Genomic DNA, 21,626 nt, shown 5'->3' with positions numbered 1-21,626 from the left:
TTTGTCAATTTGTTAAACTTCATTTGTGTAACAAGCACCGCGCGACTCACATTCTTATGTAAGCGTGTAATGTGTTAAACGACATTAACGAATATTATAGGTGCTTCTTTAGCCTATATGTTACGAGTCTGTGTAAGTAAACATTTTGCAATGTATGTAAAAGCACTCTGGACTTTCTAATAAAGAAGGCTAAAGTAAGGCAGTTAGACCTGATCAACATTATATCAAAATTCATTATTGGCGAAGAAACACCACCAAATACATGTAAAAAAACTTTTATCTTTTGAGATTTTAAAGACAACCGTGAGGGTATTCTAATTTAGCCTATAGATTATATTTACAACAATAAAGCTGTTTTCATTTACATATTTTCAGTTTCACCTTTCTAACTAAACTCGACATCTAACGAATCACCATAAAAAGCGTCGATTTTGGCTATATTTTTTCAAACAGTCTCTGTCTAGGTAACCATATGCATATTTACAGACGAAATGTGTTGATGTTTATACATTCAAACAGTCGATAACAGTGACAGGTTGTTGGAAACGCTGTTTTGTACTTATTTCATTCAGGAGTCACCTGTCGAATATGCTGCTTCTTCCTGTCGCTCACTGAGACGATCCCTCCACGCGGGGAAATTGAGACCTTGCGCTCGCGGGACAGCACATGCGACATTTTCCCACTGAATGAAAGCTTTATCGGAAGGTCGCTGGATATTTCGCTTTGTGCTTCTCCTGAACAAAAGCTGCTAAAGGGCTTGTAAAAGTTACTAAATCAAGAGACAGACTTGCGTACGTTAGAAACACTGTTTTATGCGCACTTGCGTGTGTGCGGGCCAGAGGCACACTGCAGAATGAATATAGCGATAGCGATGTTATGTGAAATGTTCTCCCCCTTTCATGGGCCCCAAGCGCGCATGGGCCCCTGGGCCGGTATTGTGCCTAGAAATGCACCCCTGCCAGATTATGCACCCTCCCTCCCCACAATGGTTAGGGTGAGGATTAGGTGTTAGGGGAGGGGTTAGGATTAGGATTAGGTGTGGGGAGGGGTTAGAATTAGCCAATCGGACAGCATGTTATAGAAGGAGGTGCATAATCTGGCAGGGGTGCATTTCTCGGCACAACACCGGTGCCCATAATGCCCATTGGATTATCCGGCCCTGAGCACAGGCCAAACTAGGAGTATAAATCGTCTGTTGTCATCATTAAAAAAAATATGCAAGTGCAGTTCATCATGAATAGACAGATAACTGACAAAAGACATTAATGTTACATACAGATGCATAAATTAGGGCCGTATCATTTTTAGATTACCTAAATTTGTTTGAATATTTCTCTATTGTGTATTTTTCCTTTTTAACTATACAACAGTGGTATATTTGTCCACATAAATTACTGTAGTATACTATAGTAAACTGCAGTAAAATTCTTAGATACTGTAGTGTTTTTGAACTTTACTATAGTATACAGTGTTTATCAATTCACTACAAGGGCACTACAATTTTCAAAAGCAAATACTATAGTACACCACGGTATTTTTTGTCTGAGTGTTCAATTTAACGGGACTTTTATTTTGACGGGTCTTCGGGAAGACGCTTGTTTGCAGATAGCTTCACTCAAACAGTAAAACGCTCATAAAATAAACTCTCAGAGCAACTCTGACTGGAGATGAAGTTCATGTGTTCACATCATCATACAGTGCAGACGCAGACACATACTCGACCATCACTCGTGTTGTATGTTAAACTGTGCACGTAATTCACTCAGACACGCAGAACAGTGAGATCACATTTAAATAACAGGATTCAGCTCCGCATCTAGTTACATGGACTCCATGCGGTTCGCCATTGATTATTGTAACACACAAGCACCACCACGACAAACGCACTACACACAAACACACAGCTCTGTCTAATGTACATATTCTTATTATTCTACATATATGTCGCACTGTTGTTATTGTTTTTTCGAGTTACTTGTCCAGTCGGGCAAGTAAAATTATCTCTCACTTGCCCATACAAAACATTCACTTGTCCCGGACAAGCGTTAATGTCGAGCCCTGCTTTATGACTTTCTTTTTCCGCAGAACACAAAAGAAGATTTTTGAAGAAAGTTGGTAACCGAACAGCACTGGCCCCCTTTCACTTCTATTGTATGGACTCCAAACCAGTGCAAGTGTATGGGGGCCAGGTAACAACATTGTTTTAAATATCTTCTTTTGTGTTCTGCGAAAAAAAGAAAGTAATACAGGTCTGAAAGGACAAGAGGGTGAGTAAATGATGACATATTTTTTTATTTTTAGGTAAACTCCTTTGACTCCGTCAATCGGAGATCACAAAAGATAACATTAAAGAGGTGTGTGAGCTCGCAAGCACGGTGTCAGACACTGTAATATTCTCTGGCCCCCTCACTGCTTATCATGGTGATGAGATTTATAGCAGATTATCATCACTAATGGCTGGTTGTCTGAGTGGTGCCTGCAGAATGATATAGTTTTTATAAATAACTGGAAGAGTTTTGAGGGCAGACTTGACCTGTTGAAACGAGATGGTCTCCATCCCTCCTGGGCTGGGGCTTCCATCCTGTCTAGAAATATTGCAGAAAGTCTTAATTATGATAAAGTTTGACTCGCTGGGGCCCAGGTCAGGGAGCAGACAGTTGGCTTAACCAACTGTCTGCTTGCCGTCTCACGTCGCAGAATACACAAAATGTACAACATATTATAATCCCTTCTCTCGAACATCATAAAATAGAGACCGTGTCTGTCCCCCGGATTAGCAAGCATAAAATAATGCGTAAACCTCTTGAAAGTAATTTAATAAACGTTAAACAAACTAAACATGAACAAAATACAGATAATCAACTGTTACGACTCGGATTGCTAAATATTAGATCTCTCTCTCTAATAAAGCACTTTTTGTTAACGATATGATAACAGATCATGAAATAGACATGCTCTTTTTGACAGAAACATGGCTAAAACCAGATGATTATATTGCTTTAAATGAATCTGTCCCCCAAGATTATTATTATAAACATGAGCCTCGTCTAAAAGGCAGAGGGGGAGGTGTCGCAGCACTTTACAATAACTCTCTTAGCATTTCCCAGAAGTCTAACTCTAATTACAATTCTTTTGAATGGTACTTCATGTTTCAACACCTAATACTAAGGATAAAACATTTTTAAAATTTATTCTGGCTATTGTATATAGGCCTCCAGGGCACCACACAGATTTTATTAAAGAATTTGGTGGGTTCTTATCAGAACTAGTACTGGCTGTAGATAGAGTCCTTGTCGCTATGTAGATATCGATACAGATGCCTTAGGAATGGCTTTCAAAGACACTCTTAACTCCATGGGCGTTAGTCAACATGTGTCAGGACCCACTCACCTTCGTAATCATACTTTAGATTTAATACTGTTTTACGGTATAAATGTGGACGATATTAAAATCCTTCAGCAGAGTGAAGACATTTCGGATCATTATCTGGTATTATGTTTGCTTCACTGGCCTACGGCTGCAAATAAAACTCCTTGTTACAAATATGGTAGAACAATAACTTCAACTACCAAAGATGCGTTTCTCAATAATCTGCCCGAATTGTCTCAAATCGCTAGCATGAGAAATAACGCTGAAGATCTTGACACTACCACTGAAAATTTGAATTCCACCTACTCGGAAATGCTAGACACAGTTGCTCTTCTACATTTAAAGAAGATAAAAAATGGCAGTCCCACACCGTGGTATAATGAACACACTCAGGCTCTAAAGAAAGCGGCCCGAAAAATGGAGCGCATCTTTAAGAAAACTAAATTAGAGGCATTTCGTACAGCATGGAAGGATAGTATTTGAAAATACAGGAAAGCCCTAATAACTTCTAGATCTGCCTACTTTTCATCACTAATAGAAGAAAACCAGACAACCCTAGGTTTCTATTTAATACAGTGGCTAAATTAACAAAAAAAATCGTCAGTGACTTCTGATCCTGTATATCAGCATATCAGTGATGAATTTATGAACTACTTCACAAATATAATCCAAGATATTAGAGAAAAATTATAACAATGCAATCAGAAGTGAAACCCGCTGAACAAACTAACTACAGCGCCCTTAAGGAGAAAATGCAATTATTTTATACCGTAGATCACGATGAGCTGTCTAAAATCATTAGATCATCTAAATCAACAACATGCATGCTAGACCCTATACCTACAAATCTACTGAAAGAGATGCTCCCAGAAATTATAGACCCCCTTCTTAGTATTATTAACTCATCTCTGACATTAGGACATGTGCCTAAAGCATATAAGGTGGATCTGTTATAAGGCCCCTCGTCAAAAAACCCCAACTCGACCCTAGAGAACTAGGGAACTACAGGCCTATATCGAATCTACCTTTCATATCTAAAGTTCTGGAAAAAGTAGTTTCAACTGAATTATGCTCCTTCCTCCAAAGGAATGACATCAATGAAGAATTCCAGTCTGGATTTAGAGCATGTCACAGTACAGAGACTGCTTTGATCAGAGTTACAAATGATCTGCTATTGACGTCTGACCGAGGTTGTATCTCGTTATTGGTGCTGCTAGACCTTAGTGCTGCATTCGACTCCATTGACCACAGCACACTACTACATAGACTCAAAAATAGACTACGTCGGCATTAAGGGAATAGCTTTGAAATGGTTTAAATCTTATTTATCGGACCGTTTTCAATTTGTAGCAATAAACAATGAGGTGTCACGCAAATCGCAAGTCCAGTACGGTGTACCACAGGGATCAGTCTTAGGGCCTCTGCTCTTCGCATTATACATGCTACCTCTAGGAGATATAATAAAGCGACACAGAGTTAGCTTTCACTGTTATGCTGATGATACTAAACTTTATATTTCCCCGAAGCCTCATGAAACACAGCAGTTCCATCGAATAATGGAATGCATAGTCGATATAAAAAACTGGATGAGTAACAACTTGTTATTACTGAACTTGGACAAAACAGAAGTGTTAGTTATTGGACCGAAAACTGCTATACGTAACAACCAAGAATACTGCTTAACTATTGACGGATGTTCCATAAAACCCTCGTCGTCAGCAAAGAATCTTGGCGTTCTATTCGATAGTAATCTGTCATTTGAGAGCCACGTCGCCAACACCTGTAAAATTGCGTTTTTCCATCTTAAGAATATATCTAAACTACGTCATATGCTGTCAATGTCAGATGCAGAGAAGTTAATTCATGCATTCATGACATCAAGACTAGATTACTGTAATGCACTGTTAGGTGGTTGCCCTGCAGGCTTATTACAAAAACTCCAATTGGTCCAAAACGCGGCAGCTCGAGTTCTTACACGTACAAAAAAGTATGAACATATTAGCCCGGTTCTGTCAACCTTGCACTGGTTACCTATAAAGCATCGCGTTAACTTTAAAATCTTGCTTATTACCTATAAAGCCTTACATGGTTTAGCTCCTCAGTACTTGAATGAACTCCTTTTGTATTACAGTCCTTCACGTGCATTACGCTCTCAGGCGTCCTGTCAGTTGGTAATACCTAGAATTTCAAAATCAAGTGCAGGTGGTAGATCCTTTTCCTATCTAGCGCCTAAACTTTGGAATAGTCTTCCCTGCACTGTCCGGGAGGCAGACACACTCTGTCAGTTTAAATCTAGACTAAAGACGCATCTTTTTAATCTTGCATACACTACTCTTCCATAATATAAATCTTCAGAGGGTTTAGGCTGCATTAGTTAGATCAACCGGAACCAAAAACACAACTGATGTACTTGTTGCATCAAAGAGTACAGAACAGTACTCTACTCTCAGCCAGTCTTGTCTCATTGTTCCAAGGTTACCACAGCGAGCAGGATGCAGTTCATGGCCTGACCTGATGGTAGAGCGGAGAATGGGAAGTGGGGACCTGACAAGAGCTGAGATGATAGAGCTGGATAAAGAAGGACGCGGTCTCTTGACATGTCTTCACCACAAAATTTCAAATGCTATTAGATTATTAATGATAATCTTAAACTATAATTTATTTTATTATTAAGTTTATTTATTTTATTTAGCCTTGTTGTGCAAGTTCTCTGGAGCTTGTGCAGAGGCAGCAGCTTTTGCCAGAGGGGAACTGGAATCCCCTGGTTGGGCCTGGGTTCTCCTGAGGTTTTTTTTCTCGATTAGAGTTTTGGGTTCCTCGCCACCGTTTGCATACTGTTTTTTGCACTATTTGCCTGGCCGGGGGGCTGCTTTAGAATTTTAAAGTTTTACTTAATTAATATTGCATATAGGAATTTATAGTCTGTTATATTTGACCTGTGCTTCTCTCTCCTTTATCTTAAATGTGTGCTCTCATTGTGCGTGCGTGCGTGTGTGTCTGTGTGTCTGCACGTCCGTGTGTGTGTCTATGTCTATGTGTGTTAGTACGTGTGCATATTGTGTGTGTGGAGTGTTTTGTATGTGGGTATGTCTGTCTTCTGTGTTTTCACCTTTTTCTTGTTTTTACAGGTACAACTTTAATTGTTTTGCTTATAGTCAATATGTCTCATGTACAGCTGCTTTGTAACAATGAAAATGTTAAAATGCGCTATATGTCTCCACAAGACACTGCAGTGGAGTGAAGGTGAGAAAGATGACCCATCTAAAGTTCTGGATCAATTCGCAAACTACATAAGGCCGAGGAATAACAAAAGAATAGCCAGACACCGCTACAAACAAAGAAAACAATCACTCACCGAAAGCTTTGACCACTTTGTGAAAGATTTACGACTTCTGCTCATGGATTGTGAGTATGCAGATCCAGATGACATGTTAATTGATGCAATAATAGCAGGCGTCTGAGAAAAGCGTGTACAAGATAGACTGTTAGACAAAGGTGAAGATCTAACGCTGCCAAAAGCCATAGAAATAGCTCAGCAATTTGAACTCTCACAGAAGCAGATGAAAATAGTCAGAGAAGAAGAATCTCAAGTGCAAGCTGTAAACGTAAAAGCAAAATACCAAAACGCAAATAAGAAAGTCTACAGAAAAAGTCCAACAAGATTTGTACAGAAAGAAATGCAAACGGCACAACAAAAAAGCTGTTCAAGTTGTGGTAGAGACCCTCAACACAAATGGAACCAAGGAAAATGTCCAGCTAAAGGCTCTGTGTGTTCCTACTGTCACAAACCAAACCACTGGGTGGCAGTATGTCGTAAAAGATCGGTAAATGCAGTCAGTGCGCAGCTGCAATCAGATTCAGAGAAGGAAGACGTACTGATCATAAATCTGATGCAAACAGGTGAACACGATGAAGATAAGTGGACAGTGGACATTGAAATTTTGTCTCAGAAGGTACCATTCAGAATTGACACTGGCGCAAGATGCAACAGTTTAACTTTGAATAGTTACCAGTTACTTATGCATGTGAGTGAGCTCAAACGTTCCAATCGAGTGTTAAAGTCATACTCAAACCACAAGCTGAAACCAGTGGCTGCGGTAGACCTACTGTCAAAACATAAATCCACCGAAATACCAGCTGAATACGAGATTGTGGATATTCCACAGGAAAATGTGCTTAGTGGTGCAACAGCAGAAGCTTTAGGCTTAATAATGTGGCTTGATGCATTGCAGTCTACAAAGAAAGAGAATATCAAGACACATCTCAGCAAAAAGGCAGTCAATCAAAACATGCCGGTTGGACTAGATGAATACCCAGAGCTGTCTCACACTACTGGAACCTTGCCAGGCAAGTACACAATAAAAATAGATCCAGATGCAAAAGGTGTGGTCCATCCAGTCCGCAGACAACCAGCAGCGCTAAGGAAAAAGATAATTGAAAAACTGCATGAGATGGAAAGAGATGGACACATCACTAAAGTAAACCAACCAACTGAATGGGTGAGCTCAATGGTAGCAGCAATCCGAAATGAGAAAATAAGGATCTGTATTGACCCGAGCGACCTGAACAAAGTCATAAAGCGGGAACATTACCCAATGCGTACCATCGAAGAAGTGGTTTCAGCAATGCCGGGCGCTAAAGTCTTTTCGGTCTTGGATGCAAAATCTGGCTTTCTGCAAATAGAGTTGGATGAAAAGTCATCACTCCTGACAACATTTAATACACTCATTGGAAGATACAGATGGCTCAGGCTTCCCTTTGGCCTAAAAGGTGCACCAGAAATATTCCAGCATATTATGGATGAAATGCTCGAAGGCATCAGTGGAGCTATCAGCGTCATGGATGATATTCTCATCGCAGCTCCCTCAAGGAAGGAACATGACGAAATACTACGTAAAGTAATTCAAAGAGCCACAAGCTACAATCTCAAGTTAAACTTTGACAAATGCCACATCAGACAATCATCAGTACCCTATGTAGGACATTTGATAACATCAGAAGGCCTGAAAGCAGACCCATTGAAAATAGAGGCTGTCAAATTGATGCCAACACCAACAGACAAGGATGGTGTTCGTCGTTTCTTAGGTTTCGTCACATATTTGTCGAAATTCCTGCCTAACCTCAGTGAAGTGGATGCAACGCTAAGACAACTTCTAAAAGCTGACGTTGAGTTTGTGTGGCAACCGGCACAACAACAAGCCTTTGACAAGCTTAAAGACTTATGTACGAAGTCTCCTGTGCTACATTTTTTTTGATCCAGAAAAGTCAGTGGAGATTGTTTGTGATGCCAGCAGCAATGGCCTTGAGGCAGTCTTGCTGCAGGACAGTCATCCTATCGCTTTCTCATCCAGGTCACTGACGGATACAGAAACTCGCTACGTGCAAATTGAGAAGGAGATGCTCTCAATAGTCCATGCTTGCGTCAAATTTCACAACTACATATTCAGAAACCATGTTATAGTGTACAATGACCACAAACCACTGGAGGACATATACAGAAAGCCTCTGCTTTCCACACCCATGCGCATACAGAGAATGCGCCTCCGCCTGCAATGGTATGATCTGACTGTTAAGTAGGGATGTAACGATTCACTCAGCTCACGATGCGATGCGATTCACGATTCTGATCTCACGATGCGATTTATTCACGATTTACTCACGATTTATTTTTAAAAAATGAGTTGAAACAAATTAGAAATGAACAACTTCCCTTGCATTATTTCTTAAATGCTTCACGTTTCTTTGCATAATAAAATAATGTTTTATTTCAAATAACAAAAGTAAACTGCGATTTTATAACAAATTAATAATAGAAAAAGTCTCTTTAATATAAACAAACTAATACTGTCTGTGCTTATCTTGGATTTTTTTGCATTTAAGAAATATCAGCATCCACGTTTAGGTTTGCAGTGAAAATAGCGGCCCCTGCTGTTCAAAAAATGTATTGCGATTCAGTTCAAGCCTCAACCGAATTGAATCGTCACTCATTATAACCGATTTTCAACCGGCTCACGGTGAATCGTTACATCCCTACTGTTAAGTACAGAAGAGGAAAGGATATGGAACTGCCCGATACACTATCTAGAGCACAGTTCCCTTTCTGTCGGTCTCTCGATGTTGTGTCGAGCCGACAGATGGGGTTTGTCCCTGAGAACCAATCGCTTCCGACTTCTTAGAAAAGGCCAATGAAATTGACGAATGAAATTTGCATGCCGGACTCTGCCCCCGGATATCCGGGTATAAAAGGGAGACGGCGTGCCTCATTCATTCACCTCTGGGGTGAATTCAAAGACATTCCTAGATTCATATCCCATGCCACAGATACAAGAGGTATTAGAGTCATTACATGGAGCAGCTGTTTTTAGTACACTCGACCTCAAGAGTGGACATTGGCAAGTTGAGAAGGAGCGTGACAGTATAGCCAAAACTGCCTTTGCAATGTCCTCAGGATTGTACGAATTCCTACGCTTACCATTTCAGCTTAAGAATGCGGCCGCCACATTTCAACACCTGATGGAGTTTGTCTTGAAAGATGTGAGAGGCAAGAGTTGTTTTGTCTACATTGATGACATCGTAATTTACTCTAAGTCAGAAGATGAGCATTTAATCCATCTGAAATAAGTTTTTAACTGCCTACACCAAGGAGGACTTACATTAAATTTGAAAAAGTGTAACTTGATGCAAAAATCTTTTAAGTTTCTGGGACATGTAGTGTCTGCTGAGGGAGTTAAAACGGATCCTGTCAAAGTGGAAGCAGTTTTGGATTTCCCTGTGCCTAGATCACTGAAAGAAGTTCAATGGTTTTTAGGTTTGGCAGGATGGTATCATCGATTTATCCCTCAATTCTCATCCAAAGCTGCCCCTTTGCATGCTCTAAAAAGAAAGGAGCAATATGGAGTTGGACGAAAGAATGTCAGGAGTCATTCGAAATAATCAAACGTGAGTTGATCAACACTCCCATTCTGATTCCTACTGATCCATCAAGACCTTTTAAAGTTCAAACCGATGCCAATGATGTGGGGTTGGGAGCTGTTTTAACCCAGGAAATTGATGGTTTAGAACATGTGGTTGCATATGCTTCTCGCCTTTTACATGGAGCAGAGAGAAACTACTCGGTGTCAGAGAAGGAATGTTACGCAGTGGTATGGGCTGTGGAGAAATGGAGACAATACCTGGAAGGACAGTCTTTTGAAGTGATCACTGACCACGTTGCCTTGACATGGGTGTTTAATCATCCAAAACCTTCACGCTTGACCAGGTGGTGCATTCGTCTACAAGACTTTGAGTACTGTTAAGTACCGTAAAGGGCAATGCAATATTGTACCGGATACCCTTTCCCGAAGTTTCTCAGATGCAGTTCCTCTGAATGCATTGTCTCAGGCTAAACTATAGGATTCTTCTACCATGTTTACTTCATTCCCCATTGATTGGTCGGATGTAGAAAAAGCTCAACAGGAGGATAAGGAGATTCAAGAGCTTATTGCAGCTACCCGAGCAGCCAGTAATCCAGATTCTATGCAGATTTTTTACCTAATGAAAAATGGATTTCTATTCCGTAATCCCCAAAAGCAGAAAGGACCCAGACTGCAATTAGTTATCCCTACCTGTCTAAGGCAAAATTTGCTGAATTATGCTCATGATAACCCACTCAGTGGACATCTTGGACAGCTTAAGACTTTGTTGCGACTAATAGACATTTGCTTTTGGCCTACTATGCGATCAGATGTATGGAGTTATTGCAAGAAGTGTCAGGTATGTCAGAAGTACAAACCTTCCATGGAAAAGCCTGCAGGTTACATGCAATCCACGTCTGTAGTGGAACCTGGTCACATGTTGGGGGTAGACCTAATGGGCCCCTTTCCAAAAAGCCCTAAACGGAATGAACATCTTTTAGTGGTTGTAGACTATTGTTCCAAGTGGGTAGAAATGTTTCCTTTATGGGTTGCAAAAACACTGCAGATTGCATGCATTCTTGTGGAAGAGATTTTTACGAGATGGGGCACGCCGAGGTATTTGGTTTCTGATAGAGGAGCTCAGTTCACCTCTCAACTAATGAGGCAAATCTGTAAACAATGGAATGTAATTCAGAAATTAACCACTACTGCGCACCCACAAACTAACCTCACTGAGCGAGTTAACCGTACCCTTAAGACCATGATTGCTTCCTACGTTCAAGGGCATCACCGGCTGTGGGACAAATGGTTGGAAGAATTTCGTTTTGCAGTTAATTCAGCATGGCAAGAGTCCACTGGATTTTCTCCGGCTGAAGTCATGTTGGGCAGGAAGCTAAAAGGTCCTTTAGAGAGGGCAATTCTCAGAAATTCCGACCCAGACAGTTTAACTTATCCGTTAATGGAGAAACATAAGGAGTTAATGGAAGACGTGAAAAGGAATGTGGAACGAGCCCAAGAAAAGCAGAGGCGTAACTACAATCTCCGAAGACGTCCAGCTGTTCTTCAGGTCGGAGACTTGGTTTGGGTTCGTACTCAGCCTCTTTCAAAAGCTAGTGAAGGTTTTATGGCAAAACTGGCTGCGAAATGGAAAGGACCTGCTAGAGTGATTAAGTGTCTCGGGCCGGTAAATTATGCAGTGGCTTTCCTAGATAACTTGGAGCAGTCTGATTCCTTTCATGTTCAAAATCTGAAGCCCTGTTATGGTTATGAGGTTACTCTTTCCAAATGAGGTGGAGGGTATGTAACAGTCGTTACCAGTCAGGGTATTTATTGACTGGGGTTGACCAGACCACTAGGGGGAAACCTTGAGTCATCTGAGGCAGTATAAAACAAGACAGAGAGAAAGAGTTCAAAAGCTGCCACATGGCAGAGTTTGCTGTGCTGCTTATATCCCATTTGAGAAACTCCAGAGTTTGCTGCTCAAATGGGATTTTGTACGGTAGGATGCATATAATAGATCTGAGTTACTGGGTTCGGGACTCAAGGAGAATCTTGTAAAATCGATCTATGGATGTACGGGCAAGATGAGAACAAGTTTCTACAGTGGCTATTATCTTCTCTTGATCTGTGTGGATGCTTACAGACTCTTGTGAACCAAGCCAGTGTGGATACTTAAAGACTCTTGTGAACCAAGCCTGTGTGGATGCTTAAAGACCTTTGTGAAACTTGGGCATTTTCCCAAAGGGGATTATGAATTGCTCAGATTGATGTGGGACAAATGTTAATCTGAGAAACCCAATGTTTGTGTGTTAATTAAAGGGGTTGTATCTGAAACTTAATCATACCCAACTCATTTACTAGTAAAATATGAATCCCCATGTATTTATTAATCTGATCAGTGCAAGGTAGCTGAGCAGGTTATAACCTCTCCTTCTAGTTATATATTGATGCTCAAGAAGTCATTATTGTTAATAGTTGTTTAATAGTAATATGTTTGCGTTTCATGCTTAGGAGATGTTATGTATTGCTATTGTGTGCCTGTTCCTTTAAGTGAAGCCCTGACATCTGTAGTTTTACGTGATGTCGTGGCACGTTGTTGGAGTGCAATAATAAACGAGTGAGCATGGCTCTGTACTGAAGCTTTGTGTCAGATGCATTATTTTACACTTCTGAAGATAAGTTACATTAAGTAAAAGCTGTGTTGAGAAATTGTTAAAAGGTGACAAACTTTGATAACGCTGCTACTTTTAAAACATCTGCTGGTTTTAATAATGAATGGGTTTTACATTCATGTGATTGTGAAAAGCTGCACGCTGAACTGTTTGACCTTAAGAACGATAAGACTGACTATGTTCAATGTAATGGACATTTTTCTTGATGTACTGTGGCAGGCAGCACAGTGCGCACTGCAAATGCTCTCCCAATGCATGTGTATCATTACAACCCTAGCATTTTATTTTCTTCACTTATTCTGTTTCATATTACTTCTGTGTGCTTTATCATTGTTTTTATTTTATATTTTCTGTACAGCTGCTTTGATACAATGCAAATAGTAAAAAGCGCTGTAAAAATATACTTGACTTGACAGGAGATTTTGGGGATGTTAAACATCATCATGCATAAAACTCTCTCAAATAATGCAACATGAGTACAAATCTACAAAAAACTTGGATTCATTCATGGAGTAATAACTTATCAGGGAACGTGTTTTTAATGTGACCGGAGGAGCTATCATGTAGTCTGATATTTGCTTCATGTTAGCTTTCTATTGCTGGCAATTGTATTTAGGCTTCAAAATTCATAAATGTTATGTTGATTTGTTGAAAATATGTAAGTATCATAGACAATATTTTTGTGATTTTTTCAGAAGCCTATGGAAAAAATATGTAGGCTCTTGGGCGAGGAAACCAGTGCGATGCTATATTCCGGGTTGGCCTACAAAAATACATAATCTCTGTTGCACTCTATATGCATGATTTTTAAAAAAATAACTTCTAATCTATTATTTTTCAACAGTGATTACCGATATGTGGCAGCAGCACTGGCTGTCATGAGGAATGTCACCCAGCAAATCAATGAGCGCAAAAGAAGACTTGAGAACATTGACAAGATCGCTCAGTGGCAGGCCTCAGTCCTGGAATGGGAGGTTTGTTTGAAGAATATTTTGGTTTTAGTTAGTTAGGTATTAGTCTCAGCCTCAGACATCATGCCCACGGACCGTTGGTTAAACGTCTGATGCATATGGCACACTTTAGGATTAACTTTATTGTCCGTTCTGTTTGTCACAGAGCGGAAAAGTGTCTTTGACACTGGTGGCATGGTTCAATACATTGACATAAACATTACACATAACATAACAATACATTGACATAAACATTACACATATCAACTCCCCAATTCCGCAAACACATAATCAATAAAATCACAAAAAAGAAAAAGAAAAAACTTTAAAAAGTCATTTGATTTACAAACCCGATTCCAAAAAAGTTGGGACACTGTACAAATTGTGAATAAAAACAGAATGCAATGATGTGGAAGTTTCAAATTTCAATATTTTATTCAGAATACAACATAGATGACATATCAAATGTTTAAACTGAGAGAATGTATCATTTTAAGGGAAAAATAAGTTGATTTTAAATTTCATGGCATCAACACATCTCAAAAAAGTTGGGACAAGGCCATGTTTACCACTGTGTGGCATCCCCTCTTCTTTTTATAACAGTCTGCAAACGTCTGGGGACTGAGGAGACAAGTTGCTCAAGTTTAGGAATAGGAATGTTGTCCCATTCTTGTCTAATACAGGCTTCTAGTTGCTCGACTGTCTTAGGTCTTCTTTGTCGCATCTTCCTCTTTATGATGCGCCAAATGTTTTCTATGGGTGAAAGATCTGGACTGCAGGCTGGCCATTTCAGTACCCGGATCCTTCTTCTACGCAGCCATGATGTTGTAATTGATGCAGTATGTGGTCTGGCATTGTCATGTTGGAAAATGCAAGGTCTTCCCTGAAAGAGACGACGTCTGGATGGGAGCATATGTTGTTCTAGAACTTGGATATACCTTTCAGCATTGATGGTGCCTTTCCAGATGTGTAAGCTGCCCATGCCACACGCACTCATGCAACCCCATACCATCAGAGATGCAGGCTTCTGAACTGAGCGCTGATAACAACTTGGGTTGTCCTTGTCCTCTTTAGTCCGGATGACATGGCGTCCCAGTTTTCCAAAAAGAACTTCAAATTTTGATTCGTCTGACCACAGAACAGTTTTCCACTTTGCCACAGTCCATTTTAAATGAGCCTTGGCCCAGAGAAAACGCCTGCGCTTCTGGATCATGTTTAGATATGGCTTCTTTTTTGACCTATAGAGTTTTAGCCGGCAACGGCGAATGGCACGGTGGATTGTGTTCACCGACAATGTTTTCTGGAAGTATTCCTGAGCCCATGTTGTGATTTCCATTACAGTAGCATTCCTGTATGTGATGCAGTGCCGTCTAAGGGCCCGAAGATCACGGGCATCCAGTATGGTTTTCCGGCCTTGACCCTTACGCACAGAGATTGTTCCAGATTCTCTGAATCTTTGGATGATATTATGCACTGTAGATGATGATAACTTCAAACTCTTTGCAATTTTTCTCTGAGAAACTCCTTTCTGATATTGCTCCACTATTTTTCGCCGCAGCATTGGGGGAATTGGTGATCCTCTGCCCATCTTGACTTCTGAGAGACACTGCCACTCTGAGAGGCTCTTTTTATACCCAATCATGTTGCCAATTGACCTAATAAGTTGCAAATTGGTCCTCCAGCTGTTCCTTATATGTACATTTAACTTTTCCGGCCTCTTATTGCTACCTGTCCCAACTTTTTTGGAATGTGTAGCTCTCATGAAATCCAAAATGAGCCAATATTTGGCATGACATTTCAAAATGTCTCACTTTCAACATTTGATATGTTATCTATATTCTATTGTGAATAAAATATAAGTTTATGAGATTCGTAAATTATTGCATTCCTTTTTTATTCACAATTTGTACAGTGTCCCAACTTTTTTGGAATCGGGTTTGTAAAAAGATTACTGCCATCGGGACAAATTATTTTTGTATACATTTCTTCTGGCCAAAGGGACTTTAAGTCTGCGCCCAGATGGGAGCATTTTGAGGTTAGGATGAAGAGGATGTGTGTGATCTTTAAAAATTGCAACTGCAGTTTTTTCTATAAAACAGACAAATAGACACTGAATTCACTGTTGCTTATGTCCCGTTATCTTATTTGCTTGGTTTATAATTTGTGGTACTTTGTTTTTCTGTTTTACTGTTAGATTACCATACCATGAGACAATATTATATGTAAGGATACTTTCAATCAAGGATCTGTATACCATAGTCAGGGTGCGTGTACTGATTTTAAAACTCCTCAGTTTCCTGAGAAGACCAAGGCGTTGTCTAGCCTTCTTATGAATGGACTCTACGTTGCTTCAAAGTTAAGCTCATCATCAATAATTGTGCCTAAGTATTTGAAATTGGACACCTGTTCTACAATTTTTCCTTTTATGTCAACTGGTTCGAATACAGGTCCTGGACACAATGTTCTTGTTTGACTACTTAAGCATAGTTCTTTTGTCTTTCCTATATTAAGATGTAAAAAACTGCTATCAAACCAACGTATAATACCATCGATGTAGTTAAAATATGAAGAACAATTCCTTTCTTCCTGACAGGAGACCAATGCCATATCATCAGCATACTTTATGAGAGAGAGGTTGTTATCACCTTGCATTCATTAATATACACAGAGAACAGCATTGGAGACAGTATGCACCCCTGCGATACTCTAGAGTTTAAGATCGAACAATTTGACCTGATACTATCAATGTGGACACGCTGAGGTAGATCTTTTAAAAATTCTTTGATCCATAAAATCATCCAATCACTAACTCCCAAATCATGTAAGTGGAGTAAAAGAAGATTGTGTTGAACCGTATTAAAGGCAGATGAGAAATCCATGAATAATATTCTGGCATATGTATTTGTGGTTTATCCAGATGAAGTTGGACTTTATTCAACAGGGTAAGTGAGGCATCCACGGTGCTCCGATAGGGCCGATTGAATTCTAAACTTGTGAGGACAGTTCCTTGCATAATATTCTTTCCAAGCATTTGCTAAGAACTGATGTGAGCGCAACTGGGCGAAAGTCATTTAACGATTTTGCATGTGGTACCTTTGGAACTGGAGTAACAATAGTGCTCTTCCAGGCCGTTGGAACAAAGCCACTATCCAAAAACGTTTGAAATAACCTTGTACAAATGTATCCTAGTTGCGCTGCACATTCCTTCAAAACTCTCCCCTTCAGATCATCTGGGCCTGATGCCTTGTGCGATTTAACTTTACGAAGCACTGTGACAACCTCTCTCTCTCCTGTATAATCATAGGCTGTGATCGGGTCGTGGTCATGGCTACATTACTAATAGTCAGATCGGACGGATTATTTTCAAATCTAGAATAGAATGTATTAAGATCATTTACAAAACACTGAACGTCCCCATATTGTTGGACAGTTTTCTTTTGCCTACCCATCATTGTATTCAGACCTTTCCATGCGTCTCTAACATTACCAGTTTTTATTTACTCCTCCACATCATCTTTATATTCTTTCTGTGCATCTTTTATCTTACATTAAGGGATTTATTAAGCTCTTTTACGTTCTGTTGGTCATTCTGTCGGAAAGCAATCTTCTTCATATTTAGGTATTGTTTTAGATCTTTGTTAATCCATGGTTTGTTATTTGAGTATGTTCTAATACTTTTTGTTTGAACAACAGAATTTGTGCAAAAATTAATATAACAGGTAACTGTGTCATTCAAAAGCTCATAATTATTACTACAGTCCAGGTCATTAAAAAATAAGTCCCAGTTAGTACATTCAAAACAGCCTCTTAACGCATCAGTTGGTGTAAAATATTGGAGTAAATGTAATTAGTTACTGTACTTAAGTATCTTTTTGGCTACTTTGTAGTTGTACTGAGTATTAAAGATATTAGCAACTTTTACTCTCTACTTGACTACATTTTTGAATTCTTTACTCCACTACATTTGTAATGACTAATGCAATTACACATTACATTTTGCATAGCACCTATCTTTTTTTTGCAGCAGTTTATTTTCGCTACAGAAGAATTAATATTGCCATTTAAAGGGCATTGAAGGTACTTCTTGTGAATTTTGCCCTTACTTCTTTATGTGAATACGAGTGCATTATCAGGTAGTTGACAATCGCTGGCTTTGACTTTTTAATTTTACCTAACATTATTTTATTTATCCGTTATATTGAAGAGACCTTTTTGAAGAATATTGGCTTACTTATGAGCACTTGAGCTTAAATGAGACTTGGGTGTTTGTAATAGATGTAGGTTATGGTGTCGATCATGATTTGTTGCAATTTTTAGGTGTTCAGTCTTATTATGATTTAAGAAAATAAATGTGATTGCTCTCCTCACGAATCGACTGTTTCTTGTTATTCACTGACATGTCTCTTAAGTGTTGAGGACTTGAGCTGCTTTGAGCCTACATTCAGTATGAGTAAAATACTCAAGTACTGTTAAAATCAGATACTCGAAGACTTTTACTGAAATCGTTTTGGAATTGGTGACTTGTAACTTGTAATGGAGTAATTTTCACTGCAAGGTATCTGTGCTTTTACTTAAGTATGGTTTTCTGGTACTCTTTACACCTCTGCACTGGACCATACTTGAACCTGCTGGATGACAGGCTTAGTCCTCTTTAGTAATTGCCTGTATTTTGGAAGTAGATGAATGACATTGTGATCCAAGCGACCCAGAGGTGGATGTGACTTTGGGATATATGCCCCTTCCACGTTCCCGTAACATTTATCCAGAGTCTTAACCAATCTTGTCGGACAGGTTATATATTTCTCAAGATTCGGCAGTAATGAGGATACATCACATTTATTAAAGTCACCAAGCAAGAAAACTGGGTCATCGGCAGAGCTACACAGCGCCCTGCTGTAACTAGCAGCTATGCATTCCACAGCGAGTGCAAAGTTTGGGCCGGGCACGTAAACTAAGATCACTGTTATTTGTCCAAATTCTCTATGTAAGTAATATGGTCTAAATGAGACAGTCATCAGTTCATTATCGGCTGAGCAGTGTGTTTCATGTAACGTGATATTACTCGCCCACCCGCAGTTGATAAACATACACAGTCCTCCTCCGATGGCTTTAGTAGATTTAACACTGTCCCGATCCAGTCGGATTATTGAATATCTGTCCAGTTGTATGTTGTTAATCTCCTCCGTGAGCCATGTTTCCGTGATACAGATTAGGGGTGCTAATTCACCTTTAGTTCGGTTCATATTGGTCCGGACCAATATAAAAAAAATTATACATTGCAGCATTTTTCAGCGGTGTTGGTTCCCGGATAGCATGAGGGAAGAAGCTCCTCCTTATTCTCTCTGTATTTGCTTTCAAGGAGCGGAAACGCTTTCCTGACCAACAGAGAGAATAGTCCATTGTTGGGATGGTGGAGGTCTTTCACTATCCTCTTGGCCTTGGTCAAGCACCATCTAGTGTAGATGGTGTGCACGTCAGGAAGCTCAGTTCGGATGGAACGCACAGCTGATCGCACCACCCTCTGGAGAGCTCCTCTGTCCTGCTGGGTGCTGTTCCCGAACCAGGCTGTGATGTTTCCTGTCAGTATGCTCTCAATGGTGCAGGTGTAAAAAGTCCTGAGCACCTGAGAGGGCAGTTTAAAGTCCTTTAGGCGTCTGAGGTGGAAAAGACGCTGCCGGTCCTTCTTAAATGTGTGGTGGATGTGACATGACCATGACAGGTTCTGTGAGATGTGAACCCCAAGATATCAGAAACTGTCCACTCTCTCCACTGGGGTCCCGTTGATTGTGATTGGTTGGTAATTCCTCCTCTCCTGCTTTGTACTGAAGTCCACTATCATCTCCTTTGTCTTGCTAACGTTCAGGAGGAGATTGTTTTCCTGGCACCATGTCTCCAGGTTAATGATCTCCTCAAGTTAGGCTGTCTCATCGTTGTTGGAGATCAGGCCCACCACAACAGTGTCGTCAGCAAACTTGACAATGTGGTTGAGTTGGAAGTGGCTACACAGTCGTATGTGTACAGTGAGTACAACAGGGGGCTCAGAATGCAACCTTGGGGAGATCCAGAGGTAAGACTTGTTTGCCCACCTGTACTGCTTGCGGTCTGTCTGTCAGGAAGTTGTAGAACCAGCAACATAGCGATGGGCTGAGTCCCAGTACTTCCAGCTTGGAGGTGAGTATGGAGGGAATTATAGTGTTAAATGCTGAACTGTAGTCGACGAACAGCATTTTAACGTAATTCCCTTTTCTGTTGTCCAAATGGTTCAGGGCTGTGTGATGGAGGTGTGCGATTGCATCATCTGTGGAGTGGTTAGGACAATATAAAAACTGCAACAGGTGCAGGGTCTCAGCTACTGTAGTGAAGAAGCGATGAAGTCCCTTACTAATCTTTCAAAGCACTTCATCACAGTGGAGGTTAGAGCTACTGGACGGTAATCGTTAAGATAGGCAGGCTTGGGTTTCTTTGGGACAGGAACAATGGTGGACTGTTTAAAGCATGAGGGGATTACAGACTGTTCCAGGGAGAGGTTGAAAAACTCTGTAAATACCGGAGCTAGTTGGTCAGCGCAGGCTCTCAGTAACGACCTGTGGCTTTCCTGGTATTCACTCTCCTGAAGGCTGTTCTCACGTCGTGCTCAGAAATGATGAATGCATTGTTCGCTTCAGCACTCTCAGCTTACATGCTGTTAGCAGTGTTGTTAAACCCGCTAGCGCCATTAGCTGGCACGCTGTTAACATTTCTGGCACCGTTAGCTGCAGCCTCGAAGTGAGCATAAAATGTGTTTAGCTCATTTGCAAGTGAAGCATCCGCGTTCATCGCCCTGGAGGGTGGTGTTTTGTAGTCCGTCATTGTTCTTAGTCCTTGCCACATGCTTTTATGCTCTGATGAAAGAGAGCTTTTTACTGTAATGTTGCATTGCTGTTTATACTATAACCGCTGCCCTGTCATGCAAAAGCTTTGGCTATACATCTATACTAGGGAGGACTCGCTGTTTGTTCATATTAAACTTCATAAAATGGCTTCCTCAATGGCTTCCTCCTTTACTATAAAAATAAACAACCCACAAAGACGTTCAACAATATGCAAATACATATATTCATGAGAATTAATACTTGATGAATGTCTCACAAAACAGAGGTGCAATAAATACCACCAAATACAAACAAGTGAAAAATAAGAAACAACGATTATTATCTGGAAGAAGTTGGTGATAAGTCCATACAGTCCATGTCTGAATCCCACAGGCAGAAAACAAGACAAAAATCCCACAAGATGAAGGTCTCAAAAAATCCACAAAAACAATATAATCCACAGTTGGCATTGAGTCCCCAAAGGCAAAAATGTATATATGTAATCTTTGTGAAACATTGTCCATAAACAGGAATTCCCACAGGTTGAGACATTTGTTGCACTTCTACACCATGCTGCAAAAAAAAAAACATTAATTACTCATACTGGGTGATAAACTTGATCAACAAGAGAGAAATGTGTGTCAAAATCAGGTAGGCCATTCCTACCTCTCATGGCAGACTGACGTCTTCTCTGATTAAACAGAAGTTATTCCTAACTGCCTATAACTCACTAGCACCCCTTTAACCCTTTAGGCGCCAGGGTTTTTTGGAAAACATGCTGGATTTTGACATCAAGATTTCAAAAGCTTGTGGCTTGAAAGGACTTAAAGATAGAGATCTTCTGTAAATTAGAAAAATGTTGGGCATGACCAAACGTTTATGTGGGGTGTA

General features: G+C 40.1%; 1 protein-coding gene across 4 annotated transcripts in view; it reads left to right on the top strand.

The window, feature by feature from the left end:
* Nucleotides 1–21,626, top strand: part of LOC130549335 (rho guanine nucleotide exchange factor 9) — an 85,976-nt gene that overhangs the window by 5,494 nt on the left and 58,856 nt on the right. For all 4 annotated transcript variants that reach the window (XM_057326528.1, XM_057326525.1, XM_057326526.1 and 1 more), the window contains exon 5: nt 13,779–13,908. In XM_057326528.1, coding sequence (XP_057182511.1) covers nt 13,779–13,908 — 130 coding nt within the window. The remainder of the gene's footprint in view (nt 1–13,778; nt 13,909–21,626) is intronic.

This window comes from Triplophysa rosa, unplaced genomic scaffold, assembly GCF_024868665.1.
Source record: "Triplophysa rosa unplaced genomic scaffold, Trosa_1v2 scaffold101_ERROPOS106501, whole genome shotgun sequence".
In the NCBI taxonomy this organism is placed as follows: Eukaryota; Metazoa; Chordata; class Actinopteri; order Cypriniformes; family Nemacheilidae; genus Triplophysa; species Triplophysa rosa.
Note: the sequence above shows the minus strand (reverse complement) of the source record. Positions and strands in the feature narration are given on the sequence as shown.